An 18,689-nucleotide genomic window follows, 5' to 3' on the forward strand; every position below is an offset into this window, starting at 1 on the left:
GAAGCAGAGTGTATTGTGGGAGCATCTTTTTGCTCCTCTCTCTCGCTCTCTCTCTCTCTCTCTGTCTCTTTCTCAGGAGAAACATTCACAAGCATACAGAGGATTGAAATATTAATATGCACACACACACACACACACACACGCTGCTGTGTCCAGGTCTTTGATTTTTAGTTATATTCCATCTCTAAAAGCAACTTTAACGCAATCCATCACGGCATATAGTTCAGATCCTTTACTTGACTGATAATAAAAATATAATTACTCTAATACAAGTAAAAGTCGCTGCACTACTTGAATTAATGTATGTTAAGTATTATCAAAAAAGAACAACAACTCCACTTTATTGTGTGAGATCATTGATGTTGCATTAATGCATCAGATTTGGAGTTAGTTTGAATCATCTCATGTGTGAGTGGTTTAGTCTCACAAAGCATCAGGAGATAAAAACTCATCATATTTCTGTGTGTAAAATTTGTAGAAAAAATCTAATATTTCCCTCTGAATTTGAGCGGAGGAGAATAATAATAATGTACGTTTAAAAATAAGTGCTAATCCCACTGGTGTAGTTTGTTAGAAGTCACAGAGACGAAAAGTTCAACGGAAAGCAAACCAATCACAGCCACTTCCCCCTCACACACACACACACACACACACACACACACCAACAGACTCGATGCTTCGGCAGCAGCGACACAGCGGTTTCTGTATTTTGAGGTCAGTACTTTTACTTATAAAATAATTCTGTATTTTCATCTCCACTCACAGTGTGTGTGTTTTAGTCAGAGCAACCGTCCCAGAGTCAAACTCTGTTTTATACGTTAGCCACATTTATTGTCATAAAACAGGGCCCCGTATTTGTTCTCATCGACGGTTATCTGTGAATAAAATGGTTGCCGTGGCAGCAGAAAATGGCGCCCTTCCTGTTTCCTCCTCGTCCTCGATCTGAAACATCTCGGAGGCGTGCCGGCGCCGTCACATCGGTGCTGCCGGCCTGTTGGCTGCTGCTCTGGACGCTGACCGGTAAGAACAAAAGTACCCTTTTAATTATTTTCAACAGGAGCAAAATGTCCGTCGGTTTCGTTAAAAGTAAAAGTTTGTCTTTGTTTTTCTTTCTAAATGTTTCCCGCAGCGCCGGTCGGTTGTATTCCCGGTGAGAGGACTTCTTGATTAGTTACATTTAGCTGCTTAATATCAACTACATGCATGAAATGCTCATGGTAAAAATGTGTTTTTCATCCGAAGGCTCCGAGATTGAAGTCTCCGAGATTGAAGGCTCCGAGATTGAAGTCACGGAGACGCCCGACGGGATCAAGCTGAGCTGCACCGACAAATATCAGCTCCAAGGAGGCGATGGTAGAAGTGTTGACTCCCTGGACTACAGAGACGAGAACACGGGCGAGTACAGGTGTGTGAGGCGGGACGGGGGGGAGGAGCCTGAAGGAGCAAAGATCTACGTCAAGTTCCGAAGTGAGTTCATCAAGACGCCACGTTTATGTGTTCTGTGTCCTTTTGTTACCGTGTTACTCCACACGGTCTCAAGGACAGACGTCTGTTCTCCTCAGTAACCCCATGTTGTGTACGTTGTGTACGTTGTGTACATTGTGTACGTTGTGTACGTTGTGTACTTTGTGTACGTTGTGTACGTTGTGTACGTTGTGTACGTCGTGTACTTTGTGTACGTTGTGTACGTTGTGTACGTCGTGTACTTTGTGTACATCGTGTACGTTGTGTACGTCGTGTACGTGTACGTCGTGTACGTCGTGTGCGTTGTGTACGTTGTGTACGTCGTGTACGTCGTGTACGTCGTGTACGTCGTGTACGTTGTGTACGTTGTGTACGTTGTGTACGTTGTGTACGTTGTGTACGTTGTGTACATTGTGTACGTTGTGTACATTGTGTACGTTGTGTACATTGTGTACGTTGTGTGCAGCCTGTGACAACTGCATCGAGCTGGACTTGGCGTCCATCACAGGAATCGTGGTAGGAGACGTCGTGGCGACGCTGCTGATCGGCGTGACCGTTTACCTCATCGCCGCTCAGAGCCGGAGCGCTGCGGTCACCGCCCTCAAGAAAAGTAGGACCTACCTCACTACCACCTTTCCTACCTACCTCCTTTCCTACCTCACTACCACCTTTCCTACCTACCTCACTACCACCTTTCCTACCTACCTCCTTTCCTACCTACCTCACTACCACCTTTCCTACCTACCTCCTTTCCTACCTACCTCACTACCACCTTTCCTACCTACCTCCTTTCCTACCTCACTACCACCTTTCCTACCTACCTCCTTTCCTACCTCACTACCACCTTTCCTACCTACCTCACTACCACCTTTCCTACCTACCTCCTTTCCTACCTACCTCACTACCACCTTTCCTACCTACCACCTTTCCTACCTACCTCCTTTCCTACCTACCTCACTACCACCTTTCCTACCTACCTCCCTTCCTACCTCACTACCACCTTTCCTACCTACCTCCTTTCCTACCTCACTACCACCTTTCCTACCTACCTCCTTTCCTACCTACCTCACTACCACCTTTCCTACCTACCTCCTTTCCTACCTCAACACCCCTCCTTCTTGAGGAAGCGCTGTGCCAACGGCTGCTTGTTTCAGTAGTGGCGTTTTGCTTTTATTTTATTGTCTTTTTTTGCACTTTTCCTCTCTTTTTTCTTTTTCTTTTCTTTCACGTTTGTCTTAGTTACGGTCGGACACTGGACCATAACTACTTTTTTCGATAATTCTACTGTGGCTTTTGTTCACTTTGTCGTGAGTATCGGTGAGCCACAGCAAAACAATGACGGGGACCGTCGTCTACTCGCGTGCTCAGCTGATCGCGCTGTGCAGGCCGAAGCTTCTGCCTGGAGACAGACCTGTGATCCCGCTGGAGCTACGGAGAAGGGCTCGCGGTTGCAGATCGGGTGTCAAGCGGAGGGCTAAAACGAGGAGATACAAACCCTCGGTACCGTCGATCATAACGGGGAACGGAGGTCTTTGGCGAATAAGACGGATGAGCTCGGCGCGCTGGTAATGACCGAGAGGATCTTCCGTGAGAGCAGTCTCTTGTGCTTCACTGAGACGTGGCTACACGCGGACTATCCGGATCACAGCGCGACTTTGCCCGGCTTCAGAACTGTTCGCTGACAGAGACGCTACACAGAGCGGTAAGAATAGGGGGGGCGGGATCGCTGTTTATGTGAATGAACGGTGGTGCCACCCGGACCATGTGTGCGTGAAGGAGCGCTTCTGTAGCCCGAACATTGAACTGTTGGCCGTGGGGATGCGCCCGTACTATTTGCCGAGAGAGTTCACGTCCGCCATTGTGGTTGTCGTGTACGTGCCGCCATCAGCTGACGCTGAGGAAGCTGTGGACACCATCCACTCCACTGTGTCTGCTCTGCTGAATCATCAGCCTGGAGCATTCATGGCTATCACTGGTGACTTTAACCACACCACATTGGAAAAGCTCTGCCAACCTTCCATCAATACATAGACTGCCCAACAAGGAACAATAAAACTCTGGACTTGCTGTATGCTAATACTAAGGACGCATACAGCGCCACTGCCCTTCCCCTCGGCAGGTCTGATCATGACCTGGTCCGGCTGACACCCAGGTATGTTCCTCTGGTGAAGAGGCTGCGGTGACCACCAGGACTGTGAGGAGGTGGTCTCTGGAGGCTAACGACGCCTACAGGACTGCTTCGAGTCAACGGACTGGGATGTGCTGTGTGGACCGCACGGGAGGACATCAACAGTATGACCGACTGCATCACGGAATACATCAAGTTCTGTGAACACACCACCATCCCATCACGGACTGTGCGCTGCTTCCCCAACAACAAGCCCTGGATCACCAGGGACCTGAAGGCGCTTCTTAACATGAAGAAAGCTGCTTTCAGGTCTGGAGACAGGGATGAGCTGAGAAAGCCCAGCGCAACCTAAAGGTGAAGCTCAGGGAGGGCAAGGACTCCTACAGGAGGAAGCTGGAGGCCAAACTCCAGCTGAACAACACAAGGGAGGTGTGGTCTGGCATGAAGCAGATAACTGGCTTCAAGGTGGGAGGAGACAGCCAGGGGCCTCCCTGGAGAGGGCCAACGAGCTGAACTGTTTTTTCAATAGGTTCAGTTCACAGCCCTCCCCCGTCTCCTCCACACATCACACCTCCCAAACACCTCCTCCCCCTCTGTCCCCCCTGCTGAGCTGCACATCCACCGAGCCCTCAATAACAATGGGCTCCTCCACCCTCCCCCCTCTCTCTGTGACGACTGACCAGGTGAGAAGACAGCTGGAGAAACTACACCTGCGCAGAGCTGAAGGTCCTGATGGCATCAGCCCCAGGGTCCTAAAGACCTGCGCCACCCAGCTGTCTGGTGTCCTGCAGCGCCTCTTCAACCTCAGCCTGAGGCTGGGGGAAGTCCCGGTGCTGTGGAAGACGTCGTGCCTGGACCCTGTCCCAAAGAAGTCAGCACCATCTGGCCTCAACGACTACCGACCGGTCGTCCTCACCTCCCATGTGATGAAGGTGCTGGAGAGGCTGGTCTTGGCCCACCTCCGGCCGCAGGTGAAATCATCGTTGGACCCTCTGCAATTTGCTTACCAGCCTCATGTGGGAGTGGACGACGCCATCATCTACCTGCTGCAACGAGCTCAGTCGCACCTGGATGGAACCGGTGTCTCTGTGAGAGTCACTTTCTTTGACTTCTCCAGTGCATTTAACACCATCCAGCCACTGCTGCTGAGTGAGAAGCTGCGGTGGCCGTGTGGACGCGTCCACCATCTCCTGGATCACTGACTACCTCACAGGCAGACCACAGTTTGTCAGAATGGGCCGTGTGCTGTCTGGAACGGTGGTCAGTGATGTTGGAGCCCCACAGGAACTGTTCTGTCTCCTTCCTCTTCACCCTGTACACCAGTGACTTCCAGTACAACACGGAGTCATGCCATCTGCAGAAGTACTCTGATGATTCTGCAGTGGTCGGGTGTATTAGGGATGGACGGGAGGAGGAGTACAGGGCAGTGGTGAGTGACTTTGTAAAGTGGGCCGATGAGAACCACCTGCGGCTGAACGTGGCCAAGACCAGAGAGATGGTGGTGGACTTCAGGAGGAAGGCGACAGCTCCTACACCTCTGAGTGTCCTGGGAGTGGACGTGGACATGGTGGAGGAGTACAAGTACCTGGGCGTCTCCATCGACAGCCGACTGAACTGGAAGGCCAACATCAACGCTGTGTACAAGAAGGGGATGAGTCGACTCTTTTTCCTGAGAAAGCTTGATCCTTCAACGTGTGCAGCAAGATGCTGGAGTTATTCTACCAGTCGGTTGTGGCCAGTGTGCTGCACTTTGCCATTGTCTGCTGGGGAGCAGCATCGAGCCGGTGACACCAGCCGTCTTAACAAACTGGTTAGGAAGGCTGGCTCCATCATCGGCTGCCAGCTGGAGCACCTGGAACAGGTGGTGGAGAGGAGGACGTTGAAGAAACTGGTGTCCATATTGGACAACCCGGACCACCCTCTCCACCACCTCCTACAGGGACAGAGGAGTACTTTCTCCAGACGTCTCCTCACGCTCCGCTGCCACAAGGAGAGATACAGGAGAACATTCCTGCCGACGGCTATGAGGCTCTACAACAGTTCACCTCTTGCCAGATCACCCTAACCCTTCTTATATTTTGTGTTTTTTATTTTTTATTCTTGTGTGTTGCTGCTACTGACTCGACAAATTTCCCCTTGGGGATTAATAAAGTATATATCTATCTATCTATCTATCTATCTACCACCTTTCGTACCTACCTCCTTTCCTACCCCACTACCACCTTTCCTACCTACCTCCTTTCCTACCTACCTCACTACCATCTTTCCTACCTACCTCCTTTCCTACCTACCTCACTACCACCTTTCCTACCTACCTCCTTTCCTACCTACCTCACTACCACCTTTCCTACCTACCTCCTTTCCTACCTACCTCCTTTCCTACCTACCTCACTACCTCCCTACCTACCTCCTTTCCTACCTACCCATCTATCTACCTCCTTTACCTACCCATCTACCTACCTACCTCGTTTCCGACCTCCTTTCCTATCTACCTATATATCTACCTATGTCACGAACAGTGTTGGGCAAGTTACTGAAAATTAGTAATTAGTTATAGTTACTTCTTTTAAAAGTAATTTAATTACTTTACTAGTTACTGTATATCAAAAGTAATTAGTTACTCGGGAAAGTAACTTTTAAGTTACTTTTATGTCTGCTTTTTTAATGTCATGAACAGTACTGAACAGTCAAACACAATAAACATATGTTGTAGACCTATTTATTGCAATCAACAGGGCAACAGGCCTTCAAATCAAGCAGGAGTACAAAAGTCCCTTTTAATACTTAACTTAATACAAAATAACTGTCTCAGTCATTTAACAGTGTTTTTTTTACATTAGGCCCAATGAAATAAAAGTGATTGGCCTACAGTATTAACACTAATTAAAAGAGAAAACAAAGGTGCCTTGAGGTGCTGCATATAATTGAGGGGGGGGGTGCTAGTGAGGCGTGTACGTGCTGATCTGGAGTCAGTTTGGTAGGATTTGGGTATAAATATATTATTTCATTTAAAATATGGATTTTTATTTAAAGATATTCATGTAATTTGCATGCAAAATAGGTCTACCCGAACCAGCGGACACAAAATTCAACCAGCGGCAAAAACCGCGGACCTGGCAACACTGGAAGTGGCTGTCAATCACAGTGTGGCACCGTGATGCTGGTCGAGGGGGCGTGCCTGTGATTGGCCGAGTAGAGGGAGGCGTGCCTGTGATTGGCGGAGTAGAGGGAGGCGGGTTAACCTGTCGTAAAACGGAAGTTACGGGTGGTTGACGGGAACCGTTGTTGTTGACGTCCGAGCTGCTGAGCCGAGAGGAGCAGCTGTCTGTGTTGGTGGATGCCCAATAAAGGGAGGAATAATAACGTCGTCCCGTCTCCGTGTCATCAGTCCATAACGTCCGAGACGTTACAATATCATTGCGCCACCAAGGTCCTGCGATGTCAGATCAGAAGCAGCTAAAGTAGCCTAGCTTGTCTTCTTGTCTGCAAGTATTCATTTTTCACAAAAGAGAGTAACGCGAGTAACAAACTCATTTAAATTTCAGTAACTGTAACTGCGTTAGTTGATTAAAAAAAATACTTCGTTACACGCTCGTTACTGCTAAATGTAGTGGAATTACAGTACACACTGGTCACGAACCTAACCTGCTACGTCCCTACCTAACTCCCTCCCTAACTTCCTCCCCACCTCGCTCCCTACCACTCTCCTTCCTTCCTTCCTTCCTTTCTACCTACCTAACTCCCCACCTACCTCACATTATATAGCCTACCTACCTACCTACCTACTCTACCTCCTTTCCTATAGCCTATCTACCTACCCACCCTCCCTCCCTCCCTCCCTTATAGCCTACCTACCTCCCTCCCCACAGCCTTCCTACTTATCTATAATACCAACATGTCTCCTCAGGCTCTGACAGACAGCATCTCGTCCTCAATGAAACGACCCAAGCCCCCAACGACCACTACCAGGTGAGCTACGGCGTCAATTTAAGATATCATAACATGAGTGAAATATGAATGTTACGTTCTGTCCTTTAACCCCCCCCCCCCCCTTCCCCCAGACTCTGCTTGGCCGTCAGAGGGACACGTATGATGTGCTGAACAGGCAGGCACGTGCACAGGTAGAGCCCTAGTGGTGCTCAAGCACCAGCCCTTTGGCCCTGGATGAGAAAAGGGCCCTTTTTGCTGGAGCCCACTTTTTTTCTTCATTAATAAGTATTTAAGAATAAAAAATAGTCTCTGTCATCAAGTCCTCCCAAATGTGTTTGGATATCTGTCGGGGCATTTATTGGAGTTCTTGTGAGAATTTCGCCCCGACATGCTCCGCGGTGCTCACGAGCCCCCGCCGCGCCCCTCCTCCTCCTCCACTTCCTCCTCCGCGCAGTGCTCCTCGCGCCACCGAACGGGTGCACCTCCTTCTCCTCTGACCCGCAGCACCAGACACACTACAGGTCATGAGTCATGACGGTGTTTGTCCCCTGACGTTGTTTGGTGATAAATTAACCACAACTGAAAATATTACGTCACAACTGGTCCGACGTTTCCTAAAAAATAAAAAAAAACACAAATTCCCGAAATCCGTTATTTCAAAGTCTAGTCCAGCTGTTTACTGACGTCATGTTTGAGAGAGAGAGAGAGATCTGTTTTATAAATGCCATTTAGACAATTTCGATAGTATGTTGAATTTATGAATTCATTTTATAAATGTCACAATAATTCACAGCTGGAACAGAGCAGCTAAACTATGCTAACAATAGCTCTCTGTGTCATGCTGTCCATGTGCCACATTGTTTTATGTGGTATGTTTCTCTTTGTTTTGTCTGTTCCAGTTTTACAAAGATCAATCTCGTATGAGTAATTGCAGAGGGTGAAAAGAGTAAACGCAAGAAAACAACAACACTTGTAATAGCTTCTTACTAACCAAGAGTGATGTCATGCTGGGAAATATCAGATCGAGGCCTTATAACGTTTTTACAGAAGTTTAATATTTCCCGGCATGACCGAACGGTCGAGGTTAGTACGTTGTTTATTATATGGCATTTTTGGCTCCTATTATTTTGCAAATGAAAATAAATTGTAATTGTTAATAGAAAACATGTCATTTTGTTCAACTCTCATGTCTTCTCACGACACAATGTGTTTCAAGTGTTGCTAGCAACCAACTCCTTAACTTGGAAAAATCATTTTGGCGATGGGTGCCCTTTTTTTTGGTTTGAGCACCTGCCCCCCAAAATGTCTGTGCACGTGCCTGTGAACAGGAAATAGATTTTCTTTGCACCTGAACCGTCTGCAGGAGGAAGAGTCTGCTACCTGTGACGCTCGTCCCTCGTGATGAAACCATTTCATCTTTTATCATTTCTTTCACTCGGCCTGTAAGACGTTGCTCTGTCACATCGTGACGGTATCATTTTAATGGCCAACATGGTATTTTCATTCATGAAGTGTGTTTTTCTCTTAGAAGAGGGGCTACAACAGCCTCCATGTGTCATCACTTGAACATGAAGGGTTTATTTGGATAATACACTGAATGTATCAGGATGAAAAATAAAAATATATAATCGAGGACAAAAAATAATGTAATGTTGGCAGCTGTGTCCAGTGTTAATTTGTTTCTTTTCCTCTACACCACAGGTGTCAAACACAAGGCCCGCCGTATCATTTTATGTGGCCCCTGACGGCTTGAAAGGCATCCGATCCCCGTTTCTTCAAGAAATTGAAGAAACATTTTCCGTGCTTTTATTTTGAAGGTTTCAAATTCAGTGGATTTATGTTGTAATATTAGAGACATTTTCTTACGTATAATATTTGTACACTCAAATAAACAATAATCAAATGCTAAGAGAGATATTTAACAATATGTTCGAGGAGTTTATAAAGTGTTTCAGGCCCTTTAAGAGGGCGGCACACAAAAAACGACAATTTGTGTGCATTAATGACTCTTTATGCTGTTTTATTTCTTTTCCTTCACTTACTAAAATACAGATGAAACCTAAATCCCAATTTATTTTTAAATCCTTGATTCTCAAACAAACAACTGTCACCATTCTTTGAGGGTTCCCCGTTGACTTTTAAACAACACGACCATTACTGAAACACAGGAAACACACGCATGAAGGTGGAAGAGGCCGATCTAACATAACGACTCATGTTCAACTAAAAATAAAGAATGTAAAAGCAACCGCTGTTACGAAGCAGCTGGTCCTGAACGCTGCACACGTGTCTAATTACCTTCACATTGAAAATGCGGAAGGTTATGTTTTGATCGCCGTGTATTTATTTGTATGCGTGTTATTCGCATAACTCAAAAAGTATTAAACCGAATTGCATGACATTTGGTGGGATGATTACTTATTATTCGGGGACCATTTGATTAGATTTTGGGATCGATCGGGTCAAAGGTTAAGGTCAAGGTCATGAAAAGGTAAAAATCGTCTTTTTACCATAGCGCGGTCAATTTTTATCCAATTGGCATGCAACTAATGCCAAAATGTTCATAAGTCAATGCCCAATCTTGTGATATGCGAAGGTATGCGCTCTACCGAGTGCCCGTTCTAGTTTATTTATATTTTGTTCACGTGTCTTCAGGTTGTTTCTACCCGTTCCTATAAGCACATCGTTGTATTTGTACTCCCACTTGCTTATTGAAGCTTCACTTCCTCATCAACGTGTTTCAGGGGTAAGCATGAAGGGATGGAAAGCATCACATAAGGGTAAAGATCACACGCACACACACACACACACACACACACTAGGCAACCACATACACCCCTCCCTCTTCCCCCTCCACCTCTTTGTCTCTCTCTCACACACACTGATGCTGTTTGGTGATAAGCGAGCAGATTGTTTCCACTGCACACGACACCTCGGAGCCGCATGCAGAGTAATAAACTTATCGATCAATTAGTAAGTCTGCATAAGGGAGAGATGAAATATACCGCGTCGTGTTCCGACACTTTCATTTCCATCAGTACAGGAAGAAGAAGAAGAAGAAGAAGAAGAAGAAGAAGAAGAAGAAAAACAGTCGTACAAACAAAAGGCCAAAACATGGCGACACATTTTCCATTTAATAGTTGTTGTTTTTTTAGACGTGTCGGATGTTTTCCAAAGGCAGCACAAGAGAGCCGTTGGCTGATGATGATGAAGATGATGATGACGGTGATGGTGATCGTGTGCTTGGGGCTGAGCTCCGGATATGAACTGCGGCTTCACGAACACATTCATATCGGGGGAAGCGCCTCGGTGTCGTTCCCCACCGTCGAGCAGAGAGGAAATGAGAGTCCGCTGTGGTTCGTTTGTATTCATTATGTAACGAGGATTATTGCAGCAGGTTAGAATGAAAAGAATAAAAGAAAAGAATAAGCAATTTTTATAGAAGCAAAATGTCTGACAGGTAATAGTTAAGTTATTATGACGTATATGTACATTAATTAGGTCCATTTGGCTGTATTTTAACTAACACTTTGATTTTTTATTTGACACAATTGTAAATTAGACAATTTATGGTCATTTATTAAATGTTCAGCACACTAGAAAAAACACCTATATTTCCACACTATGAATGGCCACTTTATTAGTAACAGCTGTATGTATATATATATATATATATATATATATATATAAAATGTACATATAAAACTCTTTTTTACATTATTATAATATATATATATATATATATAAATATATATATAAATATAAAATATAAATATATATATATATATATAAATGGTATGTATATATCTAATGGTATTTAGCCACGTGGATAAATTGTTTTTTTTAGAGATTTCTGAATTTGGGATTAATGGGATTTGTTTTTGCTGCTCACATTATCGAAAGATTTCATTTAAAATATGAGATACAGCAGTAGTTGCAAAACCTTTAAGGTATTAAAACTGACTCAGGAGTTGATAAATTATTGTGGCAGTAAATTTAAATTGAAGATTGGCGTCACACATATTTGTGATCCTCTTGGTGAGTTCATTCTCCCTCATGGACAAAGATGTGTTGATACATGTGATATTGTCAAATCCCAATTTCTGTATTTACATTTCTGTCTTCATGGACCACCTGGTAACTGCAGAATATCCTCAGGTATGGATTTATTGATCATTTCTGCAAGAGAAAGTAGTCCCCAGATAGTTTTACAAAGTCAGTTTAAAATACCGTGAGCACCGCAAACTTGTAACCACGACAACGTAACAGTGAAATGCTTTATTTATGCCATTTTTTCAAATTCAAGAAAGAAAAAGTCAGAGTTATTATGCTTGTGTTTGTGAATATCCATCTGCTCGTCGTCAGCGTCTACCCCGTCCTGTTCACCGCAGAGTACGGATCCTGGGAGCGAGTGTGAGGGCTCAGCTGCTGCCAGAAACACAACACGAACAGCGTTAGGTCACATTTCATAAGCTGGGGAACAAATGCTCTGGTCCAACTATTCTCCTTCAAGTTTGAAAAAATGTATAGAAAAAAAAATCCTTCTGCAGGGACACATTTTTTCGGGGTTGCCGTGGAGAAGACAAACTGTTCTGGAATGCAACAAATCCCAAAATGTAGCAGCATCTGAAGATGGAGGGCGTGAACTCACTTCATAGTCAGGCGAGCGGGGCGGCGGCGGCCGGCCTCCTGGGCGAGCAGCTGAAGACGATGACAGAGTTATGTAAGATGTTCACACGTGTGGTAGAGGAATGTTGAGTGGTAGATTGTGTTTATTTACTCGCAAAGTTACCTACATATTTACCTACCTAACTACCTCTACCTACCTACCTACCTACCTACCTACCTACCTACCTAACTCTACCCTGCCTGCCTGCCTACCTACCCCCATCTGCCACCTGCACCTACCTCTGCCTGCCACCTGCCCACCTGCCTGCCCACCCTGCCTGCCTGCACCTACCTGCCTACCTACCCACCTGCCCTACTGCCCCCTGCCACCTGCACTGCCACCCACCTGCCTGCCCACCTACCCACCCACTGCCTGCCACCTGCCTCTACCCACCTGCCTGCCTGCCTCACCTGCCTGCCTGCCACCCTACCTCCACCCACCCTGCCTGCCCACCCACCCACCTCTCACCACCTGCCCACTGCCCTGCACCCACCTGCCTACTGTCTCCCCCACCTGCCCACCTCACCCACCTGCACTGCCTACCTCTACCTCCACCTGCCTCCACCCACCCACCCACCTGCCACCTGCCCACCTACCCACCTACCCACCTACCTGACCCCTGCCACCTACCTACCTCCATCTACCCACCCACCCACTGCACCCACCTACCCACCTGCCTACCTCATCTACCCCTACCTCACCTACCTACCTCCCACCCACCCACCACCTCTACCTACCTACCTACCTCATCTACCTACCTACCTACTCATCTACCTACCTACCTACCTACTGACCGACCTACCTACCAATGTACTTTTCACCACCGTTAAAAAATAATTGAAAAATGATTAGCAAAAGCTGCATCATCTGCACAAGAAGACGTAGAGTCCTGTCTACGAACCTCAGTTCTAAAATATGGGTGCGATACAACTTCAGTCCAATATACACAAGATAACAACACACACACACACACACACACACACACAGTATAATGCTGTCTCTGAACTCGAGTGCACTCATACCTTTGGAGGCATGAGTAAGTCCGGCTGAGCTCTTCTTCTTGGTGCAGCGGTAGATGAACGCCATCACACACGCCGTCGCCACCACGTCCCCAACGATGGTCCAGCCAACCACGACGGCGTCCAGCTCGTAACAGTTGTCACACACTGGAGGTCAAAGGTCAGCAGGTGAACTGAGTGCAAGTTCAGACATCGGATGTTTTTTTCTTCTTCTTTGTACTCACCCTTTCCTTTGACGTAGAAATAATACGTTATTTCTTTATCGTGCTCAAAGTATTTGCAGTGGTAAACGCCTCTGGTGTATCCACCGTACTGGAGTGTGTAGGATTGGGAGTAATTGGGTCCTTTTTCTAGTTTCCTGAACCACATCCCGGTTTGAGGACAGACCATCGTGAAGTCTTTCTGCCAGAACGTTACTCCTCCTGAAAAAACATGGACACATGTTCAGTGTATTTGCGTTAGCTGGTTATTTTCATCGGGACCAGTTCTTTTCTGGGGAAAGCCGGATGACCAGAGAGATGAGAACGACCTTTCTCATGTCTGTGAAACATCAGGCCTGCCATAAATACACTGATATGGAATTATCTCAAATAAAAGGCAGAGTTATCAAAATATCTAAGAAGCAAGACAGATATTAGGAAACGAAAACGCCAGAATGAAAGGAGTCCACAGCACAGTGAGAAACATACGGAAACATACAGAAAGATATGGAAACATGCGGAAACATACGGAAACATGCGGAAACATACAGAAACATGCAGAAACATACAGAAACATACGGAAACATACGGAAACATGCGGAAACATACGGAAACATACAGAAACATGCAGAAACATACAGAAACATACGGAAACATACAGAAACATACGTAAACATGCAGAAACATACAGAAACATACGGAAACATACGGAAACATACAGAAAGATATGGAAACATGCGGAAACATACGGAAACATGCGGAACATGCAGACATGCGGACATGCAGAACATGCGAAACATACAGAGAAACATGCGAAACATGCAGACATGCGAACATGCAGAACATGCAGAAACATGCGAACATACGAAACATACAGAAACATGCAGAAACATACGAGCATGCAGAACATGCAGAACATGCTGAAACATACAGAAACATGCAGAACATACGAACATGCAGAAACATGCAGAACATGCGAAACATGCAGAAACATACGCAAACATACGACATAGAAACATGCGGAACATGCAGAACATGAAACATGCAGACATGCGGAACATGCAGAACATGCGGAAACATACGGAAACATACGGAAACATACAGAAACATGCGAACATAACGAAACATGCAGAACATAGCAGAAACATAGCAGACATACGAAACATGCGAAACATGCAGAAACATGCGAACATGCGAACATACAGAAACATGCAGAAACATACAAAAACATACGGAAACATGCAGAAACATGCAGAAACATACGGAAACATGCAGAAACATGCAGAAACATGCAGAAACATGCAGAACATGCAGAAACATGCGAAACATACGAACATACAAACATGCAGAAACATGCAGAAACATACAAAAACATACGGAAACATGCAGAAACATGCAGAAACATACGGAAACATGCAGAAACATGCAGAAACATGCAGAAACATGCGGAAACATACGGAAACATACGGAAACATACGGAAACATGCAGAAACATGCAGAAACATACGGAAACATACGGAAACATACAGAAACATAACGAAACATACAGAAACATGCAGAAACATACAAAAACATACGGAAACATGCGGAAACATGCAGAAACATGCAGAAACATGCAGAAACATACGGAAACATGCAGAAACATGCAGAAACATACGGAAACATACGGAAACATACGGAAACATACGGAAACATAACGAAACATGCAGAAACATGCAGAAACATACAAAAACATACGGAAACATGCAGAAACATGCAGAAACATGCGGAAACATACGGAAACATACGGAAACATACGGAAACATACAGAAACATAACGAAACATACGGAAACATACAGAAACATACAGAAACATGCAGAAACATACAGAAACATAACGAAACATGCAGAAACATGCAGAAACATACGGAAACATGCAGAAACATGCGGAAACATACGGAAACATACGACATGCAGAACATACGAAACATACGGAAACATGCAGAACATAACAGAACATACGGAAACATGCAGAACATGCAGAAACATACAGACATACGAGAACATGCGAAACATGCAGAAACATGCAGAACATACGAACATGGAACATGCAGAACATGCAGACATGCAGAACATGCAGAAACATGCGAAACATGCAGAACATGCAGACATACGGAAACATACAGAAACATGCTGAAACATACGGAAACATACGGAAACATACAGAAACATACGGAAACATACGGAAACATAACGAAACATACAGAAACATACGGAAACATGCGGAAACATACAGAAACATAACGAAACATGCAGAAACATGCAGAAACATACGGAAACATGCAGAAACATGCGGAAACATACGGAAACATACGGAAACATACGGAAACATACGGAAACAAACAGAAACATAACGAAACATACGGAAACATACGGAAACATGCGGAAACATACAGAAACATAACGAAACATGCAGAAACATGCAGAAACATACGGAAACATGCAGAAACATGCGGAAACATACGGAAACATGCGGAAACATACGGAAACATACGGAAACATACAGAAACATACGGAAACATACGGAAACATGCGGAAACATACAGAAACATAACGAAACATACAGAAACATGCAGAAACATGCAGAAACATACGTAAACATGCAGAAACATACAGAAACATACAGAAACATGCGTAAACATGCAGAAACATACAGAAACATAACGAAACATACAGAAACATGCAGAAACATGCAGAAACATACGTAAACATGCAGAAACATACAGAAACATATGGAAACATGCAGAAACATGCGGAAACATACGGAAACATGCAGAAACATACAGAAACATACGGAAACATACAGAAACATGCTGAAACATACGGAAACATACGGAAACATACAGAAACATACGGAAACATACGGAAACAAACAGAAACATAACGAAACATAACGAAACATACAGAAACATAATGAAAAATACAGAAACATGCAGAAACATACAAAAACATACGGAAACATGCAGAAACATATGGACACATGCAGAAACATGCAGAAACATGCAGAAACATACAGAAACATACAGAAACATACAGAAACATGCTGAAACATACAGAAACATACGGAAACATGCAGACACATACAGAAACATGCAGAAACATATGGAAACATACGGAAACATACAGCAAAGAAACGCAGGAGATTAGAGAAGTTGCTCTTAAAGGCCACATCCCTGTTGTTGTTGTTGTTCTCAATTCAGACCATTATATTCAAACTTGAAGACTTTAGTTTGAATGAAATACAATAGAAACACGTGACTGTGGGATTCACCTTCAGCGGCCGTGGCGGCAGCTGTGACCAGGAGGAGGAGGAGGAGGAGGAGGAGGAGGAGCGCCGCCCGGACGCCCGTGCTGTTCATCTTCCAGAGACGACCTCTGTGTCCGGAGCCTTGTCCTCTCAAGGTCGGCTGAACAGGAACGTCGAAGACTTGCTGGATCTCTCTCCCTTCTCTCTCTCTCTCTCTCGCTCTCTCTCTCTCTCCCCCCACACAGGAAGTATTTTAGTTTTTCTCAACACGAGTTCACGGTTAAACCTCAAAGTGAAGTCACACTGAATCACTACCGAGCTTCGGCATCTTGCTTCTTGGTGATTCCCGGTTCATTCTCCTTAGTTAAAAAACACACAATTAACTTTATCTTTACTATTTATTATTTATTTATTATAGTATATATAGCACTTTTAAATGAGATCTCAGTGGAACTTGATTCAAGACATTTATACAGTTCAGATAAAAATGAATTGTCTGAATGAGACACTAGAACTGATTACATCACATTACAGTCACACATATTATTTATGCTGATTTTTTGTCGGAAAAATGAGAATTTAATATGTATAAATGTGTACAACCTCTCTCTCTCTCTCTCTTTGAGGACAAATTGTGAATATTTGATGGTTGTAAAAGTCCGTAATGCACATTTACAGCCATCAAATATTCCGTGTAATTACAGTTTTTTTCATTTGCTAAACGACAGTGGGCACAACTGGAGTCACATGTGCAAAAGTCTAACTCCAGTCTGCACAGCAGCAGTTCATGTGGACCAAACTCTAGTTTGTTTTTCATTGCTTGAACACAGTTTTCAAAACTCTACACACTTATCCCATGACTTTAACCACAACCTGCACAACACTGTGGATGTACAGCACTTTGTTCAAATGCTAACACACTGCCGTCAAAACTGTGAACCACACATTCAAAACGGAATAGAGTTCAACCTTGTGCCTTTCAAACACTGCTGATTGCAATTTCAGCTGAAAGGCTAAGCAGGTGTCTTGTTTTAGACTTGTTAGTGAACACACACATATATATATATATGTATATATATATATATTACAGTATATATAGGTAGAGCTCAGAAAGACTCATTTTGGAAATGGAACAAGGAAGACGGGTTCGTGGAGGGAGAAGGGTGGCAGGGAGAGGGGGATGCGTGGAGGAAGACAAAGAGCTGTTATTCCAGATGGAATAAGGGTTCCACTTATAGAGCATGGAATGTAATGTCGTGAACCAAGTGTTTGGTCACCACCCACATGACCAAATGTCTCTTTTGGAAGCCATGCATGTCGGATGTGAGGACACGAGTCCAGAGGACTGCCAGGGATGGATCAGGCCCTCCAGAAGGTTCTTCCCCAGGTGGCAAGAGAGAACATTAGATGTGATGTTGATGACAACATGTGGCCTGATGCTAGAGAGAGGCAGGATTAGCCCCTCAATTATTTGTTTGAATTATGTACTTTTAGTTTGTACCTTTTTTTTCTCATTACTGTAATTCCGTAAATTACTGTAGACTATTGAAGCAAGCTGCTAATTTTCATTTACCTTAAAGAATTGTTATGTTCTAAAAAATTTAATAAATCATGTGAAAGAATGTCACTCTTTTCTTTGAAGAAAATATTACTTTGTTTGAAGTCACTGAAATTGTTCAAACTGTGAAAGATGAAAAGTTAGTATTTTCTGTATTGGTGTTTGATGCTCGTGTTTTTACTCTGTGTGTGTTCTGAGTGACAGTGTGTGTTACCTCAGTGTGTGTTACCTCAGTGTGTGTTCTGAGTGACAGTGTGTGTTACCTCAGTGTGTGTTACCTCAGTGTGTGTTATCTCAGTGAGGGCTGTGCAGTGTTTGGCTGCACTGAGCGTGTTTTGAACCATGTGTTAAGAGTTGTGTTGCTTGGAATGAGTTTTGCAGGTGATGTGAACTGTTTAGCTCAGGTGACTGTTGGTAGTGCAGACTGTGGTTAGA

The 18,689-nt window shown here is 44.5% G+C and overlaps 2 protein-coding genes across 3 annotated transcripts; one reads left to right on the plus strand and one right to left on the minus strand.

Annotated features, from left to right (window-relative positions):
- The first annotated feature begins 908 nt into the window (after window positions 1-908).
- LOC130210747 (T-cell surface glycoprotein CD3 delta chain-like) lies at window positions 909-9,177 on the plus strand. Its single transcript, XM_056441233.1, has 6 exons — window positions 909-1,020; window positions 1,130-1,150; window positions 1,243-1,467; window positions 1,931-2,074; window positions 7,500-7,561; window positions 7,654-9,177. Exons 1-6 carry the CDS (start codon window positions 909-911, stop codon window positions 7,723-7,725), a joined length of 636 nt encoding a protein of 211 aa, XP_056297208.1. The 3' UTR covers window positions 7,726-9,177.
- A 2,608-nt stretch (window positions 9,178-11,785) lies between these two features.
- LOC130211059 (T-cell surface glycoprotein CD3 epsilon chain-like) lies at window positions 11,786-16,838 on the minus strand. Of its 2 annotated transcripts, none has more exons than XM_056441660.1 (5): window positions 16,721-16,838; window positions 13,435-13,632; window positions 13,214-13,357; window positions 12,174-12,223; window positions 11,786-11,947 (listed from the first exon to the last, which is right to left on the minus strand). In XM_056441660.1, the coding sequence occupies exons 1-5, from the start codon at window positions 16,806-16,808 to the stop codon at window positions 11,891-11,893; spliced, it is 537 nt and encodes a 178-aa protein (XP_056297635.1). In that variant the 5' UTR covers window positions 16,809-16,838; the 3' UTR covers window positions 11,786-11,890. The 2 variants fall into 2 exon arrangements, with proteins under 2 accessions (XP_056297635.1, XP_056297634.1); XM_056441659.1 differs by having other exon boundaries at window positions 11,786-11,950.
- Between the last annotated feature and the right edge of the window lie 1,851 nt (window positions 16,839-18,689).

The sequence above is a fragment of the Pseudoliparis swirei genome, chromosome 20, assembly GCF_029220125.1.
Source record: "Pseudoliparis swirei isolate HS2019 ecotype Mariana Trench chromosome 20, NWPU_hadal_v1, whole genome shotgun sequence".
Lineage (NCBI taxonomy): Eukaryota > Metazoa > Chordata > Actinopteri > Perciformes > Liparidae > Pseudoliparis > Pseudoliparis swirei.

Coding starts and splice junctions, on each gene's coding strand:
- LOC130210747 (XM_056441233.1), top strand. CDS start 909: ATGGCGCCCTTCCTGTTTCCTCCTCGTCCTCGATCTGAAACATCTCGG. Junction 1,468..1,930: donor GATCTACGTCAAGTTCCGAA/GTGAGTTCATCA, acceptor CGTTGTGTGCAG/CCTGTGACAACTGCATCGAG. Junction 7,562..7,653: donor CCCCCAACGACCACTACCAG/GTGAGCTACGGC, acceptor CCCTTCCCCCAG/ACTCTGCTTGGCCGTCAGAG.
- LOC130211059 (XM_056441659.1), bottom strand. CDS start 16,808: ATGAACAGCACGGGCGTCCGGGCGGCGCTCCTCCTCCTCCTCCTCCTC. Junction 13,358..13,434: donor TTTCTACGTCAAAGGAAAGG/GTGAGTACAAAG, acceptor TTTGACCTCCAG/TGTGTGACAACTGTTACGAG. Junction 12,224..13,213: donor ACTTACTCATGCCTCCAAAG/GTATGAGTGCAC, acceptor CATCGTCTTCAG/CTGCTCGCCCAGGAGGCCGG.